Below are 26,280 nucleotides of genomic sequence, written 5' to 3' on the forward strand. Positions count from 1 at the left end.
TTATTCAAGCTGCACAGGCTACAAAAAATACAGAATGCTTACTCTGGTTTGTTTTGTGTGGATTACATCCTGCTTTCAGTGAGTTTCTGTTAAACATATCAAACAAAGTTTGGGGGATTTCCCTTCAGCCTTCACAGCATCCTTCATTTCTCGCCCTCTGGAGTCATCCTGCTGCTGTTGCACTATGGGAACCTAAGAGTTTTGTGCCAAGACAAAATATTTGTGAAACTCCCTGCTCCATAACAAACCTCCTTGAACTTTGACAGAGCCTGGACTGATGCTCTGAGCAGGGGAGAACCTGAGTGGTATGCATGAGCACCAAGCCAGCCCAAGGCCTGGGAGGAAGGCAAGAGTCCTGCCAAGCTGAGAGATGCTTTTGAAGGCTGCAGCTTCATCTGATATGATTTCATAAAGCTAACATTTAAGGGTCAGATAATGAGATATGCTGCCTTCAGACATTGCATACACAAGCCCAGCCTACTGCTGAGACAAAAGTGGCTTTAAGCCCCATCTATTCATCTATCTGATCCATCTGTTTGCCTTTTGCCAGCTGGCATGAAAGGTTCTTTTATCTAAAACTATTTCCAGCTATTTCTTCTCTCAGAATCTCCAAAGTGCTTGCATGATTTGAAAGAACTATTTCCAAGATTTTTGTCTCCACAGCATTTAAGCTTCAGATTTTACAACAGGTATTTGAGCACATTCCCTTGCTTTTGTAAGGGCTTTTATAGCAGGTCATCTGTCATGGGAAGGGTGTGTCTCCTGCTCCAAATATTCACTTTCTCATGTTATTTTTGATACCTCTTTAGCAAATGCAGATTGGCAGCATATTACTCCTGGTAAGCCAAGTCCAAAGAATGAGCAGGGAAGTTTCATGTGTGTGATGATCTCCAACTGGAATGGGGAGAGGTTCTGGGAGGCAAGAGGTGTCTCATTGTGGCTGCATCTCTTTGGGACCTACTGGGCTCTAGGATTTGCAGATGCTCCATTTGAAACTACACACTGCCCTCCAGGTGTGAAGCCCAGAGCTGCTGCTGAGCTCAGTACTGCCCAGGGAATGGAATACAGAGAATCCTTTTGCTGTTCTTTTGAGCCTGCCACTGAGACATGGGTATTTTTTTTCCCAGATCAGCTATTTTTAAAAGACATTTTTATTGCTGTTCAGCACATGGTGGGCAGCGATGATTGCTACGTTTCCTTATGGCAGTACCCAGGCTACTGTATGTTCAGTTTTCCAGGAGTAGCTTTAGTCCTTAGTTAGCTTTTTAGGATAGTCCAAGTGGGAGGAACTGTGATGTGGATTGTACCTCACTTGTTTCAGGGAGCTTGAATAACATGTCTTCATACCAAACAGCCACTTACCAGTTCCCACTTACCTGGGTAGCGGCCACATAAGGGAGCAATCCTCAAGATTGGTCTGTCCCTCACGGTGATGCTGGATGGTGGCATAAAGCAGAGAACTTCATCTACCTGCTGGAGAAGTGTTTGATGCCAGTCAAAGCTATTGCCTGCTACGCATGTATTTCCAGTCAGCATAAAAAGGAAATCTTTGATGTGGTTTTTTTTTTTTTTTTTTTTTTTTTTTTTTTGTTTTGTTTTGTTTGTTTTGTTTTGTTTAATGTAGCAATTTGTGGCCAAATCACAGGGTCTCAAGGGAGCATTCTTGGATGAAAAAATTACTTCAGGATTTGGCCTAACATAACTTTAAGATAAAAACTTTTATGTAATCACTAATTCACAGTTGCAGTTGCTTTGGCTTCTCTCATTATCATTCCTAAGTTATTCTTTTCATGCTGGGAGTTGGATTTTCCTGGCACTGCATCTGTTTTCAGCAATGTATACACCACAATTGCTGACAACTAGGAGTTGGATCCCATGTTCCTCGACCCTGGCTGTAGCTTGTTTTTTCTGGCACCACTTTAAAGTCTCCCATCTGCACTTGTCTCCTGATGACCAGTGGCGGTCCTTCAGCTGTGTGAGAAGTGCCTGATGTTATCCTGTTGTTCTCGCACTCCTCCAGACCCATTTCTCAGCTGGGCCGTGAGCACAGCCCGCGCCTGTTCCTAGATAGAGCCTTATCAGAGCCAGCCATGGCAATGCTCCCATCCCCTTCCAGTCCTCCCTGTGCTTACTGGAAGGTCTGTTAGCTCTGTGCATTTTAACATAGCAGAAATGCTGCTCTGCTGCTTCTCTGGTTTTCCAGCTCTCTTTGCTTTTCTGTAGAAATGTCCCCCTGCCTCTATTCAGTCTAGGCCCTGTAGGAGATCACCTCTGCATCCTTCAGTTGCTGAGAGCCAGAAGGAGAAGCTGTGTACTGGTGTCTCTTCTTGCCTCTCATCTCCACTGGGCTATTTTTGTTCAAGCCTGGTGCTGGTTGCGCCATATCCAGCTTACTCATAAGATGCCGCTGTTCCTCTTAGCAGTATTTTGAATGAGTACAGCTGTTCTATGCTTGAATTCCTCCTCCCCTGGCTTACCAGGAGTATGATTTTTAAGGGTTGTGTGCTGTTTGGTAACAAGCAGGTGCCCTTGCTCAGCTAGGAGGCTGGGTATTTCTCTGGGCTTACTCTGTAGTTTGATGTGGGCACGGTGTACTTGACAGATTAACAGTGTGTTCATTCCTCCTCCACTGCTTGTCTGGGTTTGTTTATTTCTGTTATTCCTGTTATACTCAGTTTCATTTGTTATTTTTGGCTTTGTTTTCCAGGTCTCTCTCCTTTGCTTACTTTTGTTCAGGTTAACGGAATCCTTCTTTGTGCTTTCTTGGTATTTTGAGAGAAAACTCATGAACATTTCGTCCTTTTAATCGTGCCTCACTAAACAGGGCAGGCAGGAGCTTGCACATACATGTTCCTTCCCTGTCCTGATTCAGATGTCAACTGACTTTGATCTTCTCATACCTCCCAGCATGTGTTGAAGCTTTACTAGGCACTCAGGGTTTCCATTACCTCCACACCACAGCTGACATGATGTAGCAGTTTTCAGCCATCCCTCTTTTTGCTGTCATCCACTGGCCACCGCCAGGAAAGCGTTACCGCAGACTGGGAAATTACTGGGACTGACTCCCTCCTGGAGCCCAGCTCCCACCGGCAGCAACACTGGTGGTTAGGCATGTAGGCCTCCTTCAGTCAGGAGGGGAGCAGCGTCCCAGCCTGGCTGCATCATGGAAAGCCATTTCTCAGCTGATTTCCTTTCCTGCCTGCCAGTGCCCCACTGGTTTCCATGGTATTCGTGGTTGTGTAGGGGTAGCGATTTCAGTATCCTGGCAGCCTTCCAGACTGCCTCTCCATAAAACCCTGTATGGTTTCAAATGTGTATGTATATATATAAGGTTTTTTTCTTATTTTTCCTTCATCCCACAGAGCCACTGTGTGCTTTTAAGCAGTTAATCTATTCCATCCTTCGCTTATCTCACAGGCACAGTGTGAGGTTGTGCCCGTTCTTGCTGGCAAGTTGCTTTGAGGTTCCTCTGATGAAAGGTTTGCTGTAAAGGCAAAAAGTGATCAGAGCCATGTTATCGCTCTCACTTCCAGGGGCTCATACAGAACATCCTGCTGAAAGAATAACATGGTTCCAATGACCACAAACTGATTCTTGGAGCTGAACTTAAATGGGTTGGCACCCCCATCACTTCCATCCTATCACATAAGAGCTCCTTCCATGTCTTCATCCACTTCTGAGAGCTGCTGTGGTCACTGTCGGTGGGTGTGAGTTCCCAGCCCAGCCACACATTTGCAACAGCAGTGCAGAAAAACATCAGAAAATCTTTCTTGTTACAGAAGAGATTCTGTCAATCCTGTTCTGTTTAAAAAACAAAACCAAAACAATCCAAGGCTTTGCTCTAAGCAATATTTGGAGTGAGCTGAATACATATCTGGTCTCAGCTTCATGCAGGCTTTCATAATGGTCTCTAGCCATAATAGTCTCATTTTTTGGAAGCGAGTCATTGCTGCTCTTCGGGTTGAATGAACTCTGATCAGGCGTGGACCTCAATGCGTCAGGGTGAAAAAACACCTCATGTCTGGGCTGTGGGAGGCTGGAGGGGTTGGAGAGAGGGGGTGCTGTGCTTGGATACACACAGAATAGCCTCTGTTACACATAACTTGAGAAAAGTGATTAAATAGGGACGTCCTTGGCTAAAGATGGCAGGGCTGTGATTTGTGACTTTGGCTGTTGTGGGCTCCGTTTCATCCAATAGGATACATCTGGCAAAACAGGGGAGTACCAGATTGAAGGTCCTCTTTGTTGAGATGGGTTTAATGGCCCTGAGCTGAAGGAAGATGGTCCTTGGTCTGCTAAAGGGAAAGGAGCTCTAAACTGCAACATGTATTAACTATTTCTATCTGTAGAAACCACAGGACGAGATAATCCAGTAGTAACAGCTGCCCCTGGAATTATTTGTGCACATGTTTGGCTCCAAAGCTTTTTACCCAGCTGGCTGGAGGTCACAGTGAGTACAGATAAGTATTTGCCAAACGCTAAGGAGAAGACAGGACAAGGTCAGAAGCTCTTCTGGTAGCAAGGCAGAGTATGTTTAGCAAACGCTGCTATCTCCTGAATTGGGGTGAGAGATTTCATCAACAAAATACATGGGGGAGCTCTGAATACAAGTGGAGGGCAGGAAGAATATGCTTTACAGCTTTTGGTTAAGCCAAGAGAAACTTGAGACTTGCTGTTTCCTTCTGAGTCGAGGACTATCTGCCAGCCTGTCCCAGGGACCTACTCCTGCAGATGAGCATTGTGAAACTTCCAAGCCAGTGTCCCTGTCAACATGGCTTATAATACAGATCTGAGTTTAGCACCCTTCTTTCTGTTAAATCAAAATGCATTTTCATTTAAATCCATATTCAAACATAAACCCTCTCCTGTAACATTTTCTCTCCTCCTTTCACTCCTCAGATCCTCCCTCTCCTGCCTACAACTTCTCCCTCTTTCTGTTCAACATTTAGTCCATGCTTCTCTTTGCCCTCATTTCACACCCCTTCCACCCTTCTGTTGCTGGGAATGTGAGCACTTCAGCAGTTATGAGAGCACAGCTATAGGGGTGGTAGTTTTTTCTTTTGCTAAATGCAACTTCTCCAAAGTTGAGGGGATGGTTGAAAGTAAATAAATACAAAAGTGAAGCTGGCAAAAATGCTAGAGAGGGGAAAGCCTGCTCAGACATTGATTTGATTCAACTCAGAGGGGTAGAAAGTGACTGTGCCCTCAATGTTACCTGCAGGCCCCAGCAAGCAGGACCGATGCAGGTGGCTGGAGTTGGTGTCCTGGCCTGTATCACTTCAAGGAGAGGGTTCCTGATGGATGCTTTGGGGAAGCAGTTAGTTGGGTTCATGTTTCCAAATCAATCCATGAGAAGCAAGCAGGGTGTGCAGAGGTATTGACTCATTTCTTGATCTGAAGGAACAATCTTCTCAGATAAAAATGTCTCAAAATTGTCAGGCAACAGATGTCATGTTACAGGCAGAAGCAGAAGGGATAAAAATTTCCTGTTTGGTTTAGTAAAAGGTAATAATTTTACTTTTATCTTCCTTCAGGTCAGGTGATGTTCCCATAGGTGGCTGCATGCAGGAGAGGAACACTGGGCAGGCACACTCAGTAGCACCTTTCTCTGAAAGCTATGGATCTGAGAGTGGTCAGCCCTCTGACATTGTCCTTGCAGTGGCAACAAAATCTGAGTTATAAGGGGCTTCAATCAACTGTGTTTTTACTCTTTTTCACATTTGTGAGAGAAGACAAAACCTGAAGAAGCTCTGCTGTTGGGCTCATAGCTGATGCCTCCTTTCTCATTGCAAAGGGCAACAGTTCTAAGAAGTCTGAGCAAAAAATGGTTCCCTCCACACTGTCATTTAAAATAACAAGGAACAAATGCATGTTGTAGACACCACTTCTGTCCTTTAGATGAATGCCTGGCACTTGTCAAGCTGATGTGAAGCTCAAGGATGGCCAGCAATGAGCACAGAGGCTGCTTCCTCCAGACCTCCACCATAGAAAACTGAGTGTAGGTCTATCAGGGCTTCTCAGAGGCTGGCATTTTTATTAGCTTCCTGATAGAAGTATTGAACTGATGGGAGAAATATTTTAAGTTAAATCCTAATTGTCTGCAAGAAATTAAAGACTGAAAAGGTGGCTGTTGAAAACCAACCTGACTTGCACTGCTATCTTGTGTAGTGAGTAATTAAAAAAACACCAACCAACAACTGAAAAAGAAAAAAAAATCCCAACAACCCAGGCAAAAGGAAGGTAACAGTAGCAGGAGAGAGTGTTGGAGATTCCGTGAGCTCCGTTCCCAGCTGCCTGTTGTGAGTCTGAGAAGGCTCAGGTAGCTCTCAGGAATGAAACCCTGCAGGTCAGTGGTGATGACATACCCATCTGCTGCAGACCAGAAGATGATTCTGACACAGCTCATTACGTTTCTATTTCTGACTACGTCCATTGTTGGATTTAATGAATAAGTGATGTTTTGAACTGATAAAAACCCTGCAGCAAATTTCCCATTTTATGTTGTGATGAACAAGCCAAGAGATTCAGACAAGCTGTAAAAGGCCTTTTACATATGATTTCAGACTTATTTCAAAGTGGGAGGTGCTTCTCAGAGCTAACTTGAAAGTTTCTCTCACTTCCACCCCCAAAGTGGAGATAAGATTTCCACAGACTAAGCAGTGTTATCTCTAAAACAAGGCAGCAGCTGCTACCAACACTGTTGGTAGTTCATTATCACAGGGAAATATAATGTATTATGAAATGTAAAAATGGTGATTAACTATTTCACTGCTAATCCTTTTAGAGACAAAATACTCCCTTTGTTTATCCCACAGTGTGCATTTTCCTCCTCCTTCTCCTTGCATACCCAAGGCCAACCTGTCCCACACCCACCTGCTTATGTTTCCAGGCTTGATCCTCACACCTTTGATCATGCAATTATGGGCTCCCCATAGGAAACCACTTGCTACACCAAAAGCAGAGAATGTGAGACCAGCATAAAAATAAGAAGTGAAACATCAAAATAGATCTTTCTGGGGACTGCCACAAGAGTGGTAATTTTTGCATTAAATTAATTTTGCATTAAATTTATTAAAAGTCTGCCATCAAAAGGTAAACAAAGCTGCCACAAGACTTCTCTTCTGATTTAGGATGTTGGTGTCAAAGACTGTCATGACTTCATTGCACAGTGTGGTTCACCTTGCAGTAGATTACACAACAGCTCAGTAGAGTTAGAAAAACACAGGTCTGAAAACACTTACTAGCTCATACTCATAAATGTTTTGGGTTTTTTTTCAAAAGCTCAACAGTAAGTGCTCTTTTCTCTGCCTCAGAGACAAAGAAAAATGAAATCATAACAGCCCTCAGACAGACTTTTATGAGTCTAAAGGCCAAAAGTAATGTCTGGCACAGATTATTTAACTGGACTAAAGGGGAAATTAATTCCCTCTGAGGCAGGGATTTTGATTTACCATTTTCTTAAGGCCTTTGGTAGCACGAGAGCCTGGTCTGGTATGTGATGCCACAGGAGGTTTTGCACTCTCACATCTTGGCAGGACAGGCTGACCATTGTGGATAGGGCTTTTCCTGCCTGTCAGAAAGAACAGAAAGAAACAGACTTTACCCCATAAAGGACCTCTCTGGGATTTCGGTCATGGCTTGGTGTCCCTCTGTAAAATCCATTTTCCCAAGATAATACCAAGCCCTGGAAAAGGAGCAAAACCCAAAAAAAATTCAGACAAAATGAAAGTGCTGCTGGTAGTTTGTAAAAAACTCTGAAGGAAGAAGGAGAGGGTGCCTTTCCCTATTCCCAAGGAAACATGCCCATGACTGAGGAAGGTACTTTTGTGTTCAGATTGCTTCTGAAGTCTCCAGAGGTTTCATCGTTTTTCCTTATGCATATGTGCCTGCTTCCTTGTAAGTGCGGTCTTCCCACAGCCACCTTCCCTACCCTGACTCCAAGGGGACTTATGGGGGTGTGTTAATGCCACTCTGCAGCAGCCAGGATTGGACACCGATGGGAAAATCTATATAAAACAAGTAACCGAACACTTCCAAAGGTAATGACGTCTGTGTGTGATTACTCGTTTGGCTGCACTGGCTGAAGCTGAAGCTGCTAACTCAGCAGACTGTAAGTAGACACGATTGTCTTTTCTGTGAGTTCTGGCTGCAATTCAGGATGTTAATAATACCTAGAGAGCTATAGGAGGCTTGGATCCCATCTATCAGGAACCACCTCTCTCTCCACACACAGTTACAGGAGCAAGACTGGGGCGATGATCTTGCTTCCCTAGTTAAACTAGTTCCCTAGTTTAGCAATGAGTGGCAGGCATTTGTTGGGGAGATCTGTACTGAGTCCATTATTTATTAAGCTATCACTTAGGATCCAGAACGGGTGTATTTGTTTGTAAGGAAGTCTGTAAAAATCTTGATGGCTGTTCTAACATAAGTTTATGCATCAGAGTCAATGCTAGGGGGATGCTTTCTTTTTAAATTAGGAACAAAATATCCCCTAAAAGCAAAATATCTGGACATATTGTTATATTCTTTCCCCAACACTTACAACAGCACTGGGAGAACACCCCAGCCAAGCTGACAGGCAGCCAAATATAATTTATGGCTTGTTTTAAAGTGATTTGTTGACTTCATGAAAGGCCCTGTCAAAAAGAACAGTCCCCTGAGTCCTAATGATGATAACAGTTATATTGCATCAGTGCTGAAAAACTCTTGGACAACAGTGACCCTACCCTGAGAAATCTTTTTAAAGTGCCTGAACATTGGATTTTCTGAAAAGAAATTAAACCCAAGCTATTGTTTCATAGTTAATTTCGTTTTTCTTCATTCTTTGCTCATCTTATTTTCCATTGATTGGAATACTCTCTTGGTAGCATGAAAATAATTTCCCTTATTCCAGTTAATTAAAAATAAAGATGTGTGTTGTTTAAAGGAGATGCTGCTAACAAGGACATGTATAATTTCTCTTACGTGCAATGTTGAATTTGCCAGTGATATCAACATGTTTGTGTCTGCATCAGTCTGAGCCAGAGCAGGACACTCCTGAGTCTCCTATCAGCTGCATTTCTCCTCTCTGTGTCTCACTGAATCAAAGGGCAACCCCCACGTGCTGTTTGTGCCTGTGCTGTTCAGAGCTCCCTCACCCAAGGGCAAGATACACATCCCCTGCTGTATCTGACCTGCATCTTGGGGAGCTTCCAGCCACCAGACCCTGGCTCCTCTGCCACTGCCCTCCTCGTCCTTGCCCCATGACCGTGCTGCTGGGGCAGCCTTGCCTCTGCCTGGCTGTGAGAACAGTGAACACAGCTGCAAAAGACCATCTGCTTCCTAAGGCCTTCCTCCTCATATTTTTTAACAGTCTTATCTCCACTAAGTTCAATAGTGTTGTTTCATTGGTCAGAGTTCTTCCTGGTGGAAATACAGTGCTTTGGTCAGAATATTGGCTTTTAAATCTTGGCAAATTTGATGTGTTTTCTCTTATCTCCCCCCTATTTTTACCTGAACCTGCACCCTAGATTTACTGTCCAGCAGCTCTGCAAGTTTCCATTAATCCGGACTACTTTTCTGTAGGTCTTACTTGGTGTTGCTGAATATTAGGAGAGTGAAATTCTAGCTTACAGATAAAACAATATCACAGGAAGAATTATAAATATGTTCTTGTCCAAGCACATAACAATGAGTGAGCCTGACTGTGACAGTTTGGATCTCTGGTTTCCTCCCACCACCGTGGGAAAAGGAAGCTGCTTCTGTGCTTACACAGCAGCGATTGCTTTCTAGATCTGTGTGGTGTAAGCGGGGCTCAGCCCCTCCTGGGCCCTGCCAGCTCCGGGGACACCGGGGTGCCGCAGCTCCTGCTCTGCCGCCCGGCACGGGCGTGTGAGCGGGGCGGGCGCACCTCCACAGCCACACCGGGCCAGGAGGGACCCGGCCCGTGCAGAGAACATCTACAGCGCTCAGATAGCTTAGGGAAGGAGGGGGAATTCTTGTAAACTGCTGTGATTGCAAGTATGTGAGATTAGTCCAAGGGCCTGATAGAAACTCCAGCAAAGCAGATGCACAGCCCCATGCCCTTCAGTAGGGTGTTTTCTTGATCGGATATGGGTTTTTTGGGAAACTAAAAGGAAACAATTGTATTCAAAATGACATATCTTTTTCCTTCATTTTAGGAAAACACAGAAAAAAATTCAAATCCATTTTGTGGAGAGAAAAAAAGAAAAGTATTTTAAGGCAGAATATATGTTTTTGTACAATTTCTTGTGGAGAAGAACTCAAAGTATTAATTAATAAGCCAAAACTAGAACCATTGAAACAAGTGAGACCTCTGTCATTTACTTCAGGCTGAGCAGGTTTTCATACACGTCATAAACAATCACAGTGATTTTCTTTTACCATCTAAACAGTGGCAGTGCTGTGCAACCCATATGGCAAGGTTCTTGTTTGCTCTGAACAAAGTAGATCTTGCTTCTTTTATTGGTAGGTACAGCCGGGCAGAAGGTGTGTTGCATAGTTTGATGTCTGTGGAACCAGAAAAGAACATTGGAATTTTGGTGCTGCAGAAAAATATTCAGCGTTGGGTTTTTTTTTTTTTCCTCTGTTGGAGGTAAAATTGTTCTAGCTGTTGAAGGGGGAGAGTTGGTGTTGCTTCCAAAGGTTATTTCTTGACATTCACATTTCACAAATAACAGGAAGGATACTGTGGTTAATGTGTGGTTGCAATTCTGGAAAGCGGCAATACAAATTACAATCTGTGATTCTATTTTATTTTATTCTATATTTTATCACCAATATCCATGTTGGATCTGCACAGATTGGAAGTAAAAATATTGTAGGAAACTTTAAAAACATTTTATAACTATCAGTGTAAATTTACCTTGACCCTAGGAATGTCAAACTATGACCCTGGCCAAAGCATCACAATGATGAAAATCCTAGTACAATTTATTTAATAATTCTCTTGATGATCAAAGTACCAGATTACAGCTATTTCATCCATTATGGTTTGTGAAGAGGAATGGAATTGTGCAGAAAAACTTTTATTATCACTAAAATTGTACCTCTGACTTGCAACTACATCATTTTATGTAGTAGCATTCAATATATTGAGGTGTGGAATTGGATTTCTGAACTTATAGTCCACTCTTGAAACTGGTATAGGAATTTTGGCACAGGGAAGCATTTCCCATAATCAAACCTTTGGTGATGCCCAGATTTGAAGGTGCCTTTGGTGTGCAGGGTGTTCTTAAAAACCATTTTTTCTATGCAGCAGCCAGTTAAACTTGTTTGAAAGAGTCTTGCTAGGCCAGAGAACATCAGACACTACGTTCCAGTCACAGTTCTCCCATCAGCTGCTACCCTAAATTTATCTCTTTGGTCCTGTGCAATACAGCAAAGGTTAAAGCATACAAACAGCTGAGTGGGCTCACTTTATCTTTGTTTTGAAATCACAAAATCTCTTTAATTTAAGAGGTAGATAATGGTTTTGCTTGAGAGAGTCAGGTGGCTGAAGCCATACGAGCTGAGTGGATTTCAGATTGGACAGTAGGAAGAAATTCTTCAGAAAAAGGGTGATTAATTATTGGAATGGGCTGCCCAGGGAGGTAGCGGAGACACCGTCCCTGGAGGTGTTTAAGGAAAGACTGGATGTGGCATTTAGCTGACAGGGTGGTGATCGGTCACAGGTTGGATTCGATGGTCTCAGAGGTCTTTTCCAACCTAACTGATCTGTTTCCGTGATTTGTCTGAGCTCACCGAGGGAGAGCAGTAGGCGGTATGGCCAGTGCTCCTAAGGCAGCTCACAGGGACAGAGATAACGGGGGCTTGAACCCGAGGACAAGGCAGGAGCTCCGGGTGTCTGACAAGCAGGCCACCGAGTTCAAACATGACGCAATCTCAGAGACTGCTAAACATTTTTCTCCTGTTGTTACAGGCGTTTTTTGTGAATCCTGAGCTCACGCCTCCCTGCTGACAGCCTCTCTCACAGGCTGCAAGGGGGAGGGGGGGGCGTTCGCGGCCTTCCCGAGAAGGTCTAGCGGGGCCTTCCCCTTCTCCCGGAGCCGCCCCTCGCCCGCAGCTCCTACCCGTGGCGGTGGCGGTGCCCTCGGCGCCGCGCTCCCTCCCTCCCTCAGCCAGCGGAGCTCCGCCCGGCGGCCCCGCTCTGCCTACCTGGAGCCACCTCTATGGTGCGGGGCGGAGCCGGGCGGCGGGGGCGGCGCGGCGGGACGGGCGCCCGGGCCGGCGGCTGCAGCGACTCCCCTTTGTGTCTGGAGCCGCCCGTGCTGTTGGGGCGGGCGGGCGAGAGGGGGCGCGGGCGGCGGAGCTTCGGCCCTCGCTCGGCTCCCGCCCGCAGCCGGCGGCGGGCAAGGGAAGGAGGCGGAGCGGCCCCTCGCCGGCGAGCTCGGCACGGGGGGAGGAAGGCGCTGGCAGTGCGGAGGGGCTGAGCAGAGACCGGCGTGAGGAGGCCGGGCTAGGCTGCCCAGCGCTGTGGAAACTCGGGGCAGGAGGCGGAGGAGGAAAAGGGCCTTCGCCCACGGAGAGCAGCCGGGTGCGCTCGCAGCTGGAGCCGCCGAGGAGGGGCCTCGCCGCCCCGGGCCCCACCTTTGTCGGGGTGGCCGGGGGTGGCGTCGGTGCTGCGGCGGGGGCCGGGGCAGCGCGGAAGAGCCCGCCCGGCGCGGGAGGCAGATGGGCCGGGATGCAGCCGCAGCCCTCGCCGTGAGAACAAGGGGCCTCGCCGCCGCCTTACCCGGAGCGTGAGGCAGCGAGGAGTGGCGGCCAGAGGACAGAGACCTTTGCCGGGATGGGACGCGCCGCCGCCGTGAGCCCCTAGCTCGCTCTCCGTGCCCCGGCCAGCCCTCTGGGCCCGCGCTGACTGACACCGCTGTGGGCGCGTCTGGATATGTTCCCTTCCCAACCGGGCGCTTTCTTCGATGTCGTGAAGCTGCGTGGGAAATAGCCCGGTTCCCAGCGGGGTCGGGAGCGTGCCGCCGTCCTCCCCGGCGGGGGAGATGCCTCGGGGCTGGGAGGCAGAGCCAGGCGCTTCCCCCGTGTCCGCTGAGCGCTGCCGGCTCCCGAGGCATGAAGGCAGGCGGCTGTAATGGAGTAAGAGCGAAGACGGCTCCTCTCATCTGCCATTTGCCCTTTCAGACGGGATTGTAAACCGAGAGAGTTAAGGAAGGCTGTGTGAAAGCAGGAGGATTTTTCTCTCTTCGGGGTTTGGGGTTTTTTTTACCCCTTTTTTTTTTTCTCCTGCCGGCTCGAACCGTGGCTTGCCCAGGTATGCCTGCCTCACTGCAGCACCTTGTGCTGGTGCTCCTGCTCTCCAGTGCCACCCTGCTGCTCGGCACTGCGGCTGGTGAGTAGCCACTGGGTGTAACGAACTGGCCATTTTGGCAGCGGGAAGGGGGTGGGGTCCGCTGGTATTCGGGCACATCTGTGCCTCCTTACAAAGTGGCGTGCATCTATTTCAGCAGCGAAGCCTGATAAAAGTTTTGAAATCCTGATACGTTGAGTGACTCGGGGAATAAAATCTGCTTTATTGTGTAAATGAGCTCGACCTGCACTCAATAAGAACGCTTTGCTTAGATCTGCATCTCTTGTCTAATAACTTATTTCAGTTTTGGAAATATATATAATCTTTTTGTTTTGCATACCTCGCCCTTTATAAGGTAATGCAGGAATTTTTAATATATATTTTAATCGTCAGCAGAGCTGTGCCTGTTTCGCTGTGGGATCTTCGGGCACAGCCATTTTTAATTTTATCAGCATCGGTGCTTCTCGGGGCCTCACACATGTGCTGTAGTTTTGTAACAGAATTACTGTAATGTGTTTGTTTTTTCCATTGGAGAGATGTGAAGCAAATACGGAGCTATTTCTTTTGTTACTTGTGATAATAGAACACAAAAAATCACTCTTAAGGACTGCTGAAAGGCCTTGAAGAGTACTCTTTTTGTAACAAGAAGTTGGAAGCAGAAATGCTAAGAGCATCCTTACTCATATATTTGGACACTCTAGTCCTATTTTTAATTGTGTTTGGAAGCTCAGTGTTAGATATGCGGAGTGTTGGAAAAGAGATGTGTGTTGGTCTGGCATCCTTTGCTTTTCTGTCACGGTGACAGATTAACATGTTGGAGCCTTCGAGTGTAACCCAGCTTTGTTAGGCAGGAATACCAATTGTTCTTGCAGTATGCATTTTCCAGCACTTCTGGAAGACTCCTACGACTTTTCTGTCGTTTTACTGATCAGGATCCAATCTGCAGTGCCTGCTTTTCTTCGTGATATTTTGTAATCTTCTGGATATAGCTCATAAGCGAATCTTCAGAGGAAAATTGCTGAATCTTGCTAAGATGGCCCAACAAGCTGGGTTGGTTGTTTGATGGTGGTTTCCATGCTATATTTCAGTGAGGTCTTAAAATTAATTTGTCCAAGTTGAAGATACTTGGTGTCATTATTAGGAAAATCCTGTAAATGACACATGTTTAGGCAGTTTCTACATCTCTCTGACTGGATAGTCCCTGATTTTCTTGCTTCTGCTTACTAAGAGGTCTCTTTCAGGAAGATTCATAAATAAAAAGCTTGATGTTCCCTATATCATCCTGACCTTTGACTGCCATTATTTTAGATGGATGTCTGCAGTGTGTCTCTGTGGTTGTTTCTGAGGAGCGTTTTTGGTTTATTCCCTCTTTTTTTTTCCTGGGAGAAGGGACTTCTGAAGGTCAAAAATCTTGGTATTAAAGCACATATGAATCAAGAATGCTCAGCATCTCAACTTTTCTTTCAAATATATTTTTTTAAAAAGTGTAGGCTTTTTTTTTTTGCCTTTGTGAAAACTTCAGTGAGTTGGTAATTTCTGTGCCCTGATGAAGAGGGGTTACTGAAGGAGCAAGTACAGATTTGTACCAGGACAAGGGCTGGGCAGGTGCTGTAAGAACCTATTTGCACGGTTTACCCAATTCACTTCAATTCTGAACTGGCAACAGCATTCCCAGTATTTCAGTTCTGCCTTTTTAAAAGGGTATTAACGATGCCAGCTTGGTTGGTTGTTTTTGAATAGGAACCTATTTTCCCATTGTGATTTATTGCTTAATTGTGAAATTTTAACAATTCACATTTTAAAAAAACTTCATCATAATCCTCTGTAAAAGTAATTACATGGGTGATTTGAACTTTAGTTAAGGAAGCTAATAGCTGATTTTAAGTTTACACTGCATTTCAGAAAAAAATGTCTATACATGGGGAAGCTACACTAATGTGTAATTCTGCCCTTTTATGTTCATGAAAGAGCCAACACTCTTTCTTCTCTTCCCCTCCCCCAAAGTATGAACTGTACGCTCCCATCCAACTGAAAATGCTGCCTTTGTAGCTTTGAAACCCCTATGAATTCTTTCTTCGATTAGTGAACAGATACTATATCTCGGCAGTGTATAGAATTGAGTGCCTATAAATGCAAAATCATGACATCAGAGGGAAAGTATTTTGATAACAGGTTTTTAAGTTTCTGTCTGGAGTAGAATATCTGGACCTCTCTGGGGAGAGCTCCACGAAGACCTGGGCTTAGTATGGACAGGAAAGGGAAGATAAAACGATGAATAAAGAAGATGACACAAAAAAATCTTACCGTGGGGTTGTAGATGATAGTTCCACTCATAATCTGGAATATGAATGAAGCAAGAAGGTGGTTTTCCCTTCCCCTTTCTAATTGAAGATATAATAAAGAACTAGCTCTAGATGCAGAAATATTTGCTGAATATTAGGAGGAAAATATTACTGGCTTCCTCCATAAAATACAGATCTTAACAGTTATCTGGTAAGTCTGCATTTAAATAATGCATTAGTCTTTGTAAAGAGAAATGCTTTAGTGAGGACATTTTACTGACAGCAGTCTTGGGTAGAGTTTTAAAAAGCAGTATTGGACAAAAATGGTTTGCAACACTCTGTTCTCTATTTTTCAAGTTATTTGAAATTCTTATTTCTAAATCTTCTGTTTAGAACTATGAGGCATATATAAATATGTCTTTATATTGTAGAGGATTCTGGTGTGTTAATCATGAGGGTTTCTGCCTGAAGAGGTGATTGATTGGTGAGCCTTTGAGCTGTTCCCCAGTATTGCAAAAGAATTTTGTTTGGGTGTTCATATGGACCAGATATTAAAGATAAAATCTTTCCTCATTTCACTTGCTTACGCTCTGTGATATGCAATGCTGAACCACTTTTCCCTCTGCATACGTGTCCAGGGTAGACAGCATTCCATTGTCTAATGTGTAAATTATTTGCAGAAAGTATAAGGTGAAAATTAAAGCAAACAGAATATCCTTTTATCTTTGGGAATATTTTCATAATTCTCTATCTGTGTGGTTCAACAGGGCTGCAAAAATTAAAGCGTGAAAGGAATTGGATTAAATTTTTTAAATGATAATTTTAATTATTAATTAAAATGAGTGAACTGAAGCATCTTTATCTATTTCTGTCTTGCTCGTTTACTGTAGTATCTCAACATAATTTGTCTGAAATGTGAATTGGGTGAAATGAGGAATAATTTCCTTTGGATATTCAACTCAGTTCTTCTAATTCAGTGTTTCAGATTAGTAACTGACCCTGTGTATCTTGCATATTAAAGAGTGGGGTTTTTTTTAAACTTATCTGCACCCCGATTTCTACTTATGTACAAGAGCTACACTCATTGTTTATGTTTTTTTTGTTTTTTTTTTTCCCAAATGTAACCTAAAAATTCTGTTTATTTTTCTGTTTGTGTTGGGAGCTGTCTCAGAAATCTTAGCCTGGAAAATGGCAGCCAGGCTGTTGGCTTGAGGTGCACTCTGGTATGCCTGAAGGATAACCACAGCACAGGTGCAGCCTGGACACCAGGCTGGTGCTTCATAACCTGTGTGCTTGTGTAGCTGTGAAAGCCCAGGGTTCTGCACAGAGCCATTCACCCTGCTGGGAAGAGCCTTTTTTCCATTTGGTAAATCAGCCTGTATGAGCCTCTGTGATATTTTAACTCAGGTGCTTCCAGTTCCCAAGCAAACTTCAGTACTGGGGTACTGCACTGTGCAGTGTTGGCACGGCCTGTGAGGAAATGGAAGCTGTGCTTATGTGGTGGCCAAGGAACCCAAATTTCAAGCCCTGAGACATTACACAGATACCTTGCTCCAGTGTGAATGGTTTTACCCATTAGACAGTTGGCTCGACTGTCTGCCTATCCTTCTCTGATGAAGGCAGGCCAACCACACTTCACCCTGGGCAAAGAGGGAAGCATAACTGTATTTCTTAAAATTATTCCTACAGTGAAGTTTGTTGAAGTGGTTGTTTTGATGGCAACTCCCCAGCACTTATTACAAATTTCTGTTAAAAAAAAAAAAATTGTTGACTTCTACATTGTTGTTTCCCTTCCTTTCTATATTTCATTAAGTATTTATCAGTAGTTTGTATAGTCAGTGGCATTGTTTCCTTGGCAGATACCATCTTCCTCTGCCTTTCTCACTGAAGAGACAAGAAAGTTATATAGGGTTCTTCAGAAATGTTTTATTCCTAACAACAGAGTGCCTGGTACTGGAGTTGCATTGTGTTTGGACTCAGTCTGGCTGTGCTATGAATATGTGCTGTCATTTTCTGGGCAGAATACAACTTTATAGCCAGGGCTGTAAGCTGAGTGTAAAGTTTCATTTGGAACAAAATGTTTATGCCCTGAATAAAACAGGCTGGGTGATGATTTACGTTGGGTAGGACTGGAATCTGTGCATAGCTTACAGGCAGTAACTATTAATTTTATTGAGATTGTAGACTTAGTGGAGCTACTCACTGCTTGATTTTGAATTTAAGAATAAGTGAAATACAGGAACTGTTCCCCAAAAGACTAACATTTCAGGATGCAAACTGATTTTCTGCAGTGTGGATTTTATGGTGTTTTGTTGTGGGGTTTTTTGTGGGTTTTTTTTTTGGTTGATTGTTTTTTACTTGTTTGTGGGTTTTGGTGGTGTAGTGTTTTTTGGTTTTTTTTTTCCCCTCTTGTTTTTTTTTCTGAAGCATAAGTTCCCAGAAGCATAAAGCTGGCAATTGTTTTTCTGTTTCCTCCATGGTCTGGTTGTGTAAGTACAGATAATACTGTTTGTCTAACATCTCTAAAATCTCCAGTGAAGAGGGATTTCACAGCCTTTCTAGGTAGTCTGGCCTGTTACAGTGCTTAATTATCATGTTTTTCATAATGCAGCAGTAGTAGATTTTTTTGCCTCTTTTATAATGCCATAATTAATATGTGGCAATCCACCTGAAAATGTAGTGTAGGTACATACACAGGCAAGTACCAGGGAATATCAGTTTAGATAAGTTCAAGTGTTTAAGCTTAATGTCTTGACCTTGGCTACAGTAATTTGTGATGAAAACCTTGAGTTGACCATCAGTGCTTTAAAATGCAATTTTGCTTTTTTTAAAACTTTGAGAACTGTGCTCTTCCCAAAATATCGATTCCTGATAATGCCTTCCTGACTCGAGATGTCTGTTAATGTGTTAATTGCAGAGCCGGGAGCTGGGCTGAGCAGCTGAGAATCTGATAGGAGGGGTCAGTAAGGGGGTGTGGTGAGCAGGAAGAAAGGCTGGGACATGGGAGATTTGAAAGGGTGAAGGATTGGGTCTGGTTTGCTCTGGGATGAGAACCAAGGCGTCTTAGACAGCCAGACAGAAATAGTGTCTGAACATTTGTCAGACTTACTTGGAGAATTGAGTGGAATGAACCTTTTGCACTGGGAGGGGAGAGAAAGCATAGTTGCAGGTAGCAGTTTGGAAGACTTCTTTCTTGTCAGAATGAATGAGACACACAGTCATTCAGATGATGCCTTTACCCTTCTCTTTTTCCCTCTGTCTTTCCCTCCTCTTGCCTCTTTTTCCTCTGTCTTTTGGGTGGTGATGGCATTTTGTTTCAAGTCACTGGGATGTGTCAGTTTTGTCAGTTGCCTTACTGAGTTTGCATCGAATCATGTGTTCTGTTTTGAACTGTAAATGTGTCTACTTTTTGCATCTCTCAGTACTCTGTATCTCTCTTTAGTTTATTACTTCTGTGAAAGAAGGAAGGAAAAATATTCATTATGGACCCACAAGACTGTCTTTGACATCTGTGAACCCTTCTGTCTCCACCTCTAACTCCGTAATCTGTTAGCCAATTTCAACCGTATGTGAAAGATGAGAAAAGTCTCAAGAGATTAATTTGCTACCATTTTCATGAAAAATTAGGAACTGAATAGAGTAATAGGGGAAACGGTAGAGGTTTTTCAAGGGGAAAGAGGAGCATAACTCAGCCCAGGATATAAGTGTTGGTGCATACACTGCTCTGGACTATGCACAGAATATTTTGTTTCCTGTTCACTTGGCATGCTGTAGGAGATCTGGAGGAGAATGAGGGATCCCTTCTGTGGGAGATGTGGGAGTTGGCTAAGAAGTATGGGAGGAAAGTCACATTTCTAGGCAATTAGTTTGCTGGTTGTGGAACAACTGGTGTTTCTGAGACAATGTAGTAACCAATTTTTTTGGCTGGACTTGCAAAACAATGCCCAAATAATTTTACTGAATGCCTGTCATCCATTTATGAACTTCACAGTGTGTATGAGTAACTTAAATGGTATGCATTGTTTTTCACACTTTCAAAACTGCGTTTAGCTGATTGTCCTGTGTATATTCTGTAGTTCAGATATCCCACACATCAAGCTTCCTTATGATCTTCTTTTCAACAGTGCTGTAACTCAGGCTTTTCCAGTGGTCCCTTTGAATGCTTTTGTAATGCATATATTCATACTTGCTTCAATCTGTGAAGTTTAGGAGAAGTAGTTTTATTATTTGTTTAAGTGAGAGTAATGGGAAGGTACGCACTGTCACCTTCCGGGCTGGAGTAAGTGGCAGACAATGGCATTGGCAGTGGTACAGGGAACCTTGCATTACCTTGCCCACCTGCCACTAACGAGTCGGTACAGAAGCTCTTACTATTATGTCCAGCCAAAAGCTGACATTTATGCTGCTTCTTCTATTATATATCCTTTGAGTGTTCTGAGTTGTAAGCAGGATGGGTGTAAGAAAAGATGGGTTAGAGGCTTTTTTGTTTTTTTTTGGTGGTGGTGAGATGGCTGTAAGTATGATCGTAGGTCACGTATGTTAATTGGGCTCCTTAGTTTATACATTAGAGAATGCAGCACTTAATTAATATCAAAGTGTTGGGCGTTGGCAGTGTCATCTCAAGCTCATCACTCTTGGCATGAAGTGCACTTCCCTCTGCATAAGTCACAAAGGTCAGGTTTACCTGGTGTGAGAAGCTTTAATGTAGTTCAGGTACAAGAACAACTGACTGAACATGATCTACTGCTCTTGCTTTTGCCTTATGAGACTTCCTCAGTATGATTTGATTTCTGTTAAAAATAAAACATTTTATTTCTACAATTAAATCAGCAGATACTTGATAAAAGACTCCTAGACCATCCATGTTCAAGAACCTTAATTAGATTTTTCCAAGAACTAAAATTAATCCACAATCCTTTGTTAGACTTCACAAAATTGTATCAGGAAAAATAGTGGGTTGTGGTACCATTAAAGCTATTTTCTCTAGTAATTATTATATTAAATAAAGGATCTCACAGCAGTATGCTTAGTAATCCACTGTAAAAAAATGCTTGCTTTTGTTAGTGATGGAGGGGTTCTGTTGTAGTCAGATTATTGCTGAATGTGCTTGAAAATTAGTGCTTCCTTCTGATGCTGTCCTTCCGAGAGAAGTCAGTGAAGCTGATTTCTTTGGGAAGCTTAGTGTTCCTATACCTTCCAAGCTGCAAAGATCTTGGTGTGGACATATTTTTTGCAGAAGATAATGTGCTGCATGCTGTGAATTTTTGTCAGTTGTTTTATTTGTTTAAAACCTAAACACTAGAAATTGTTTTTCTATATTTATTTGTAGAGAAGGGACTTAGCTGAAAATTAAGATGTTTTAAAATTATTATCAGTTTAAAAATATAAATTTTAATTATATTTACCTATCTGAGATATGAATGGTATGTAAAACCAGTATAGTAAGGTGAAGAAAACTAAGGTTGTAGTAGGAAAATTGTAGCAACTGTCTTTTTAGTTAGACAGTGGCACTGCCATATATATATGCAAAGCAGGCACCTAGCCCAAGAAGAAGCTTTCTGTATTAAAATAATTTCAGTTGCAATCAGAGAAGGATAAAAGGAACCCTGTAATGAAGTTCGTCTGCATGCCACCACAGTGTTGGTTTCTTATATTTGCATGTTTGAAGTTCTTTTCCTTTATTTCTGGCTGTGATGGCCCAGGCCGGGGAGCTGCAGCCGGAGCAGCTGCCACGACCGAGCTACCCAGGCGGGCCCGGGCTGTGCAACTGTAACAGGAGCCCGGGGCACACGCTCCTGCCTCCCGGGCTGCTGGAGAAGGACTCGGCTGAGAAGTGGAAGAACTCGTTCCAGCATTCTGTGCTATTCTTACTCGGCTCTGCAGGCAGGGATGAATGACTCAGTGAATTTAAATGAGTGAAAAAAGATGTGGAAACAGTACGCTAAATCATTCCTCATGCCCACTGCGGCATTATTTGGATCTCTGTAAACTTTTTTATATAGAAAATATGCAAATTCTCAATTCTAATGCGTATGACACAGATACAGTGAAGATGAATTGTAAAACATACATGTATGTATGGGTGTGTGTGTCTGTGTGTATCCTTACGTACTCATGTTACCAAAATTCCAGCCTACCAGTATGTTCTGCTGCTAAAACCTAATATTTTAATATTAGCAAAATTTACTCTTTGCATGGCATTCTTAATTTCCAAAAAGTCCTCATAAATGGCTTACTTTGCAGGACAGGTAAACTTATTAATTACATCCAGACTCTATCAGGACCTGTTAAATAATTTCTCTTTTAGTTATGCTAAGATGAATCTGACCTAATTAAATTTCAGTTAAATTTAATCTGTAGTAGTTAATGCTGTTGCAGCAGAACACAATTATTTGGTCACAGTGTTTTCTCATTGTTTTAGCCAGGAATTTTAAATCCAGTAAATATTTCTCCTGATTTTTTCCATACAGACTTGGAAATAGCTAAAGTGGCAAATAGAGAGACTTTGTTTGCTTTTATTGTTTCCTGTCAGAGAAATACTACCATTAAGGAAGCTTCAGCAAATTTAGCTTCCCTTATTTTAAGAAATACTGGAATAGAATGTTTCTGTGCAAAACAAGCCCTAATTATTATTATACTAATCTTTATGTAGACTGCATAGATACTTAAAACTGAAGATACGGCCTTTGGGTACAGGCATACACAATCTAAATATGACATCACATAGTAAATTAATTTTAAAAATGGGGAGAAGGGGAGCTTGTTTAAAGTAAGGATAATAATACAATAACTCAAGTTTGTTGTTTCACTTGCAGAGTGTAAGAATATTTTCTTCTCATTTTGCAATGTGCAGGGGAAAAACAATCAGTGAGGTCCTAAGACATTTGAATAATAAGTGGTGCCATAATATACGAGACTGGTAAGAATATTGTGAGCAGGAGTCACTTCACTGAGGAAATCTAGAGGCATTTAAGAGGGAATGTACTGAAAGGGATGTTGCATTGAGTTCTGTTGAGGAATGGAAGAGTTAAGTGTGGAAACAGCTATTCAGATGTTATGTACTTTGAAGTAGTTATCAAAAGTCTTTCATCTTGAAGAAGTTAAGGTCTGCAAAAGGAAGCAAATAATGTCAAAATGATATCATGGCCAGCAACTTGATTTTCTTGACTGGTTTTGGAAGAGTGGGAGAAGGGTTGGTAACAAAAGAGCTGAGCTGAGAACATAATAAGGCGTGCGGAAAAATAAAGAATGGGCTTTTAATGTGGTATAAACAAAACTAGGAACAGACTTGGTGATCCAATAACGAGGGAAGAAGATAGGTGGGAAAAAAAAAAAGCTCTGCAGTTAATTAAGGTTCTCATTAAACACCAGGAGACCCATTGTGAAGAAGTGAATTGTGTGTAGCACCAGGGCAATGTGCATTGTCTTCTCACTCCTGGATGGCCTGTTTCAGAAGGAAGCTTGCACTGGCTAAGTGAGAAAGCATCTGAAATTGCCAGTAAATCCAGAATGTGCCCTAGAATTCTGTCTGAACTGCACTGTGTGTAGCCAGTGCCCATGATAATAGCAGCAACAGGTTTTTGTTTGACCTGTAAAGAAACCGATGAAAAGCAAAATTTTAGCTTCCAAAGAATATTTAAAAAAAGTTTTTATGTGGCATATAATGCAAAAATTTACAGAGAGCCTGAATAATCCACAGTTGTACTAACTGAAATAAGAATTTGCTTAAAATCTCAACCTTTATGTCTTTGTCTTTTTGATTATGAGTAATCTTCTATAAATGTGTTGTTACATATTCGTGAAAACCAGTGCTTAATTTAAGTGATTGAAAGGCTATGGAGGTTTCCATACAGTACCTATGTTTTAGTGTTGCTTTACTACAGCAAGGTGAGATATGGCTTCTCTTTGGTACTGGTTTAATGTATTTGTTGTGCATATGGTATCTTTTCTACTAAGTTCAAATCTAAAAATGTAGTTAAATCCATAGTTTTCAGACATCAGAATTCAATATACATTTAACGACATTGTTGTATATCACTTCCAGTCTTCCTGCAATATGTTCGTGCATATAATGCAAAAGGAAAACCCAAAGACATCAACAGCCTTTAGACAGGCTTCTAATTGAAGATATCAAGATAATTTTACATACTGAACTTTTTTACTGTACCAAGTAACCTGTCTTCTATATCTTTGCTGAGGGGAAAATGAACTTTTATGTGAATGTTCTCTATTTAAATGGAAATGTAATAAGTCACTTTTCCCTTTCTCTGCTGATGTGATGCCAGTTCTGAGCCTCTCAGTGTTGCTTTTTTCATGTTTTTGTGTTCATGCTATAAGCTTAAACCCAGAATCACTTTGGGACAATGAAGTCCACTACAGTTATATTCTATTTCCAGATGCTTATTATACAAGATACTGGTGTAATGCCACAAGCCTTTTTAGTATTCCTGTGTTCCGAATACTTTATTCATTTGTACACATTTATAGGTAGCTCTTTGAACTTGACAGAGGTTTTGGAGATCAGGCATTTTACTGAGACTGCCAGGAAACATGGAGAACTAAGCCTATTGCAATATCCTGGCTTCCCCAGATAAAACTAGACATCCTGGCTGGATGTTTACCAGTGTTATTACAGAAGAAGGTATTTGTGTCTTGATTCTTTCCTAGATTTGTCCATCTTTCTCCACCCTTGGTTTTGTTATCCTTTTTAGGATGGTTAGAATGAGCATGTCACGAATTTACCTTTATGTTACCGACATGTGCTTTCAACACGTAACTGCAACCAGCTAGTTTTAAATGTAGGAATACCACAAACAAACAGTTATTGCATTTAGCTGAAATATTTAATAGCATGGAGGGATGACGTATGCGATGGAATCCGATAGTAAATTCCTTTGTGGCAATTACATAAAGCAGTTTGTTTCAGTGCTTAATTGATAACACTGCAGCTTGCTTCACTTCCGTGAGGTGTGGGAATATGAGGTGCAGAGGTAACTGCATTCCATCAAGTCTCAGTCTAGACAGGCACGAGAGCATCATTCATCCTGTAGCAAACAAGGCAGGCTAATCACCTTCTTAAAAGTGACCTTGCAGCTGAAGAATGTGCTGTGGTGGGCACACAGAAAGGCAACTAGAGAGCTCAGTGCCATCACCAGCAGTACAGGTCCTGGAGTTGAGGATCTCACCTGAAAGGATGCGATCGGAATTGCAGAATGCTGGCTCCTCCTCATTTTATAGGGGTGGTGGTTTTTGAAAGAAATGGCTTAATGAATTGCTGTGCAAATAATTATGTTTGATTGAAGGAAAAGCTTATTATCTAGTTGAGGTGGGAGGAAGTTTGAAGTGCACTTTTATAGCAATAAGTATTAGAAAGCACTAGTAGAAACTCAGCTCCCTTTAATTGAAGAGTAACAGAGCAAGCTTTGACTTTTTCAAACAGCATTTACAGGAAAAGGGCTTTCAAATTGTATTTTATTTATGAAAGTGGATGGTGTCTACTTCTAAGGCATAGCAAAATTAAGAGGTAAGTGTGATGTAGCACAAAGTGAGCCCTGTTTAAATATTTCTGCTGGATTTGGTAGCAGAATCTACATAGACACTAACAGAATTAGTTGAAGAGGACTTAGAAGTGAAAAAATGTGGGAGCTATTGAGGAAAGTATGGAAAGGTATTTTCAGGTTTTCTTGGTTATATGAGGACAAACAGTTAATAGCAGATGCCCCTAATAGCACAGAATGCACAAAGTGTGAGATGCACCATGACAGCTTGAGGAAAATTGTTAAGAACTCTTAACAAAGAGATGTAAAGGAAGAAGAGAGTGAGTTCAGATGGAAACTAGTTTGCCAACTGCAGTGCTTTGATTGACTCTGTGCATGTTCCTAACCTGTGGTAAGTGTTAAGACAGCTCTTGCAAAGAAGCTGTAAGTATGCAGATGCTGAGTTACTGTAGGATAAATTAAGTAAATTAACACTGTTTCATATTTTATGTTATCTGGCTTTGTGAACATCCTTCCTTCTCCCTTGTCAATTGTTCTGCTTGAGCAGGAGATTGTAATCCTGCAGATTAAGATCCAAGTGGAGCATTTAAAGAAGGGAAGATGCAAATGTTCTTAGCAGAAAATGAGCACAGTTCTGTAGTTTTGCTTTCACTCACAAAATCAAAATTACCTAAAACCAGAGCATTATAAATAAACATGAAATTAGTCATATAAACCCCTAAACTATCATTATAGCAACTATCTGACCTTAATTCAGATGCTTTGTGCATAACTATGATGGTTTTCATGAGGTGTTTTTCTCTACAGGATATTTGCCTCATTTGATGAAAAAGGGGTAATTTCAAGGCCTTGCAGGGAATAGACTTTCAGAGTTGCACACTCTCCTGCTTCTCTCTTCCCCATGGATGTTATAGCCTCCAGCTCAGAGGTGGTTATTTATGTGTGCTTCTTACTTGATTTCTTAAATTTCACTTGTTGCCCTTATTTCAGTTATTGTAGAAAGACATTTTTATTTCCACTTGAACATTGCTGTTTTATGCGTTTCTTCTCTTTAATGAAAAGAAACTAGTTGTGTCATGTTGCTAAAAAGAGATCTTTGATAAGTGCTCAGATCAACTGGGGTGCATAAAGGAAGTGCAAGAGACTGAAGTTTATTCTTCCTTAGAGGAATGCTTAGCTTCTCTGACTCTTCTGGTATGCT

The 26,280-nt window shown here is 42.4% G+C and overlaps 2 protein-coding genes across 2 annotated transcripts in view; one reads left to right on the forward strand and one right to left on the reverse strand.

Annotated features, from left to right (window-relative positions):
* Window positions 1-28: 28 nt before the first annotated feature.
* On the reverse strand, window positions 29-13,122 carry LOC128790657 (nascent polypeptide-associated complex subunit alpha, muscle-specific form-like). Its single transcript, XM_053947603.1, has 6 exons — window positions 12,903-13,122; window positions 12,523-12,728; window positions 12,157-12,457; window positions 10,384-10,509; window positions 7,452-7,570; window positions 29-1,473 (listed from the first exon to the last, which is right to left on the reverse strand). Exons 1-6 carry the CDS (start codon window positions 13,120-13,122, stop codon window positions 1,342-1,344), a joined length of 1,104 nt encoding a protein of 367 aa, XP_053803578.1. The 3' UTR covers window positions 29-1,341.
* Window positions 12,553-26,280, forward strand: part of BMPR2 (bone morphogenetic protein receptor type 2) — a 105,747-nt gene continuing 92,019 nt past the window's right edge. The window contains exon 1 of the mRNA XM_053947271.1: window positions 12,553-13,342. Within this exon, the coding sequence (XP_053803246.1) occupies window positions 13,267-13,342 (76 nt within the window). The 5' untranslated portion in view covers window positions 12,553-13,266. The remainder of the gene's footprint in view (window positions 13,343-26,280) is intronic.

The sequence above is a fragment of the Vidua chalybeata genome, chromosome 7 (assembly GCF_026979565.1).
Source record: "Vidua chalybeata isolate OUT-0048 chromosome 7, bVidCha1 merged haplotype, whole genome shotgun sequence".
NCBI lineage: Eukaryota > Metazoa > Chordata > Aves > Passeriformes > Viduidae > Vidua > Vidua chalybeata.

Bases quoted from the DNA above. Each gene is read 5' to 3' on its own strand.
- LOC128790657 (XM_053947603.1), bottom strand. From the start codon at position 13,122: ATGGCAGATGAGAGGAGCCGTCTTCGCTCTTACTCCATTACAGCCGCC. The intron at 12,729-12,902 runs GTTGGGAAGGGA...GCTCCGGGTAAG, and splicing joins GACATCGAAGAAAGCGCCCG to GCGGCGGCGAGGCCCCTTGT. The intron at 12,458-12,522 runs GTGGGCGAAGGC...TGGGCAGCCTAG, and splicing joins AGCGCACCCGGCTGCTCTCC to CCCGGCCTCCTCACGCCGGT.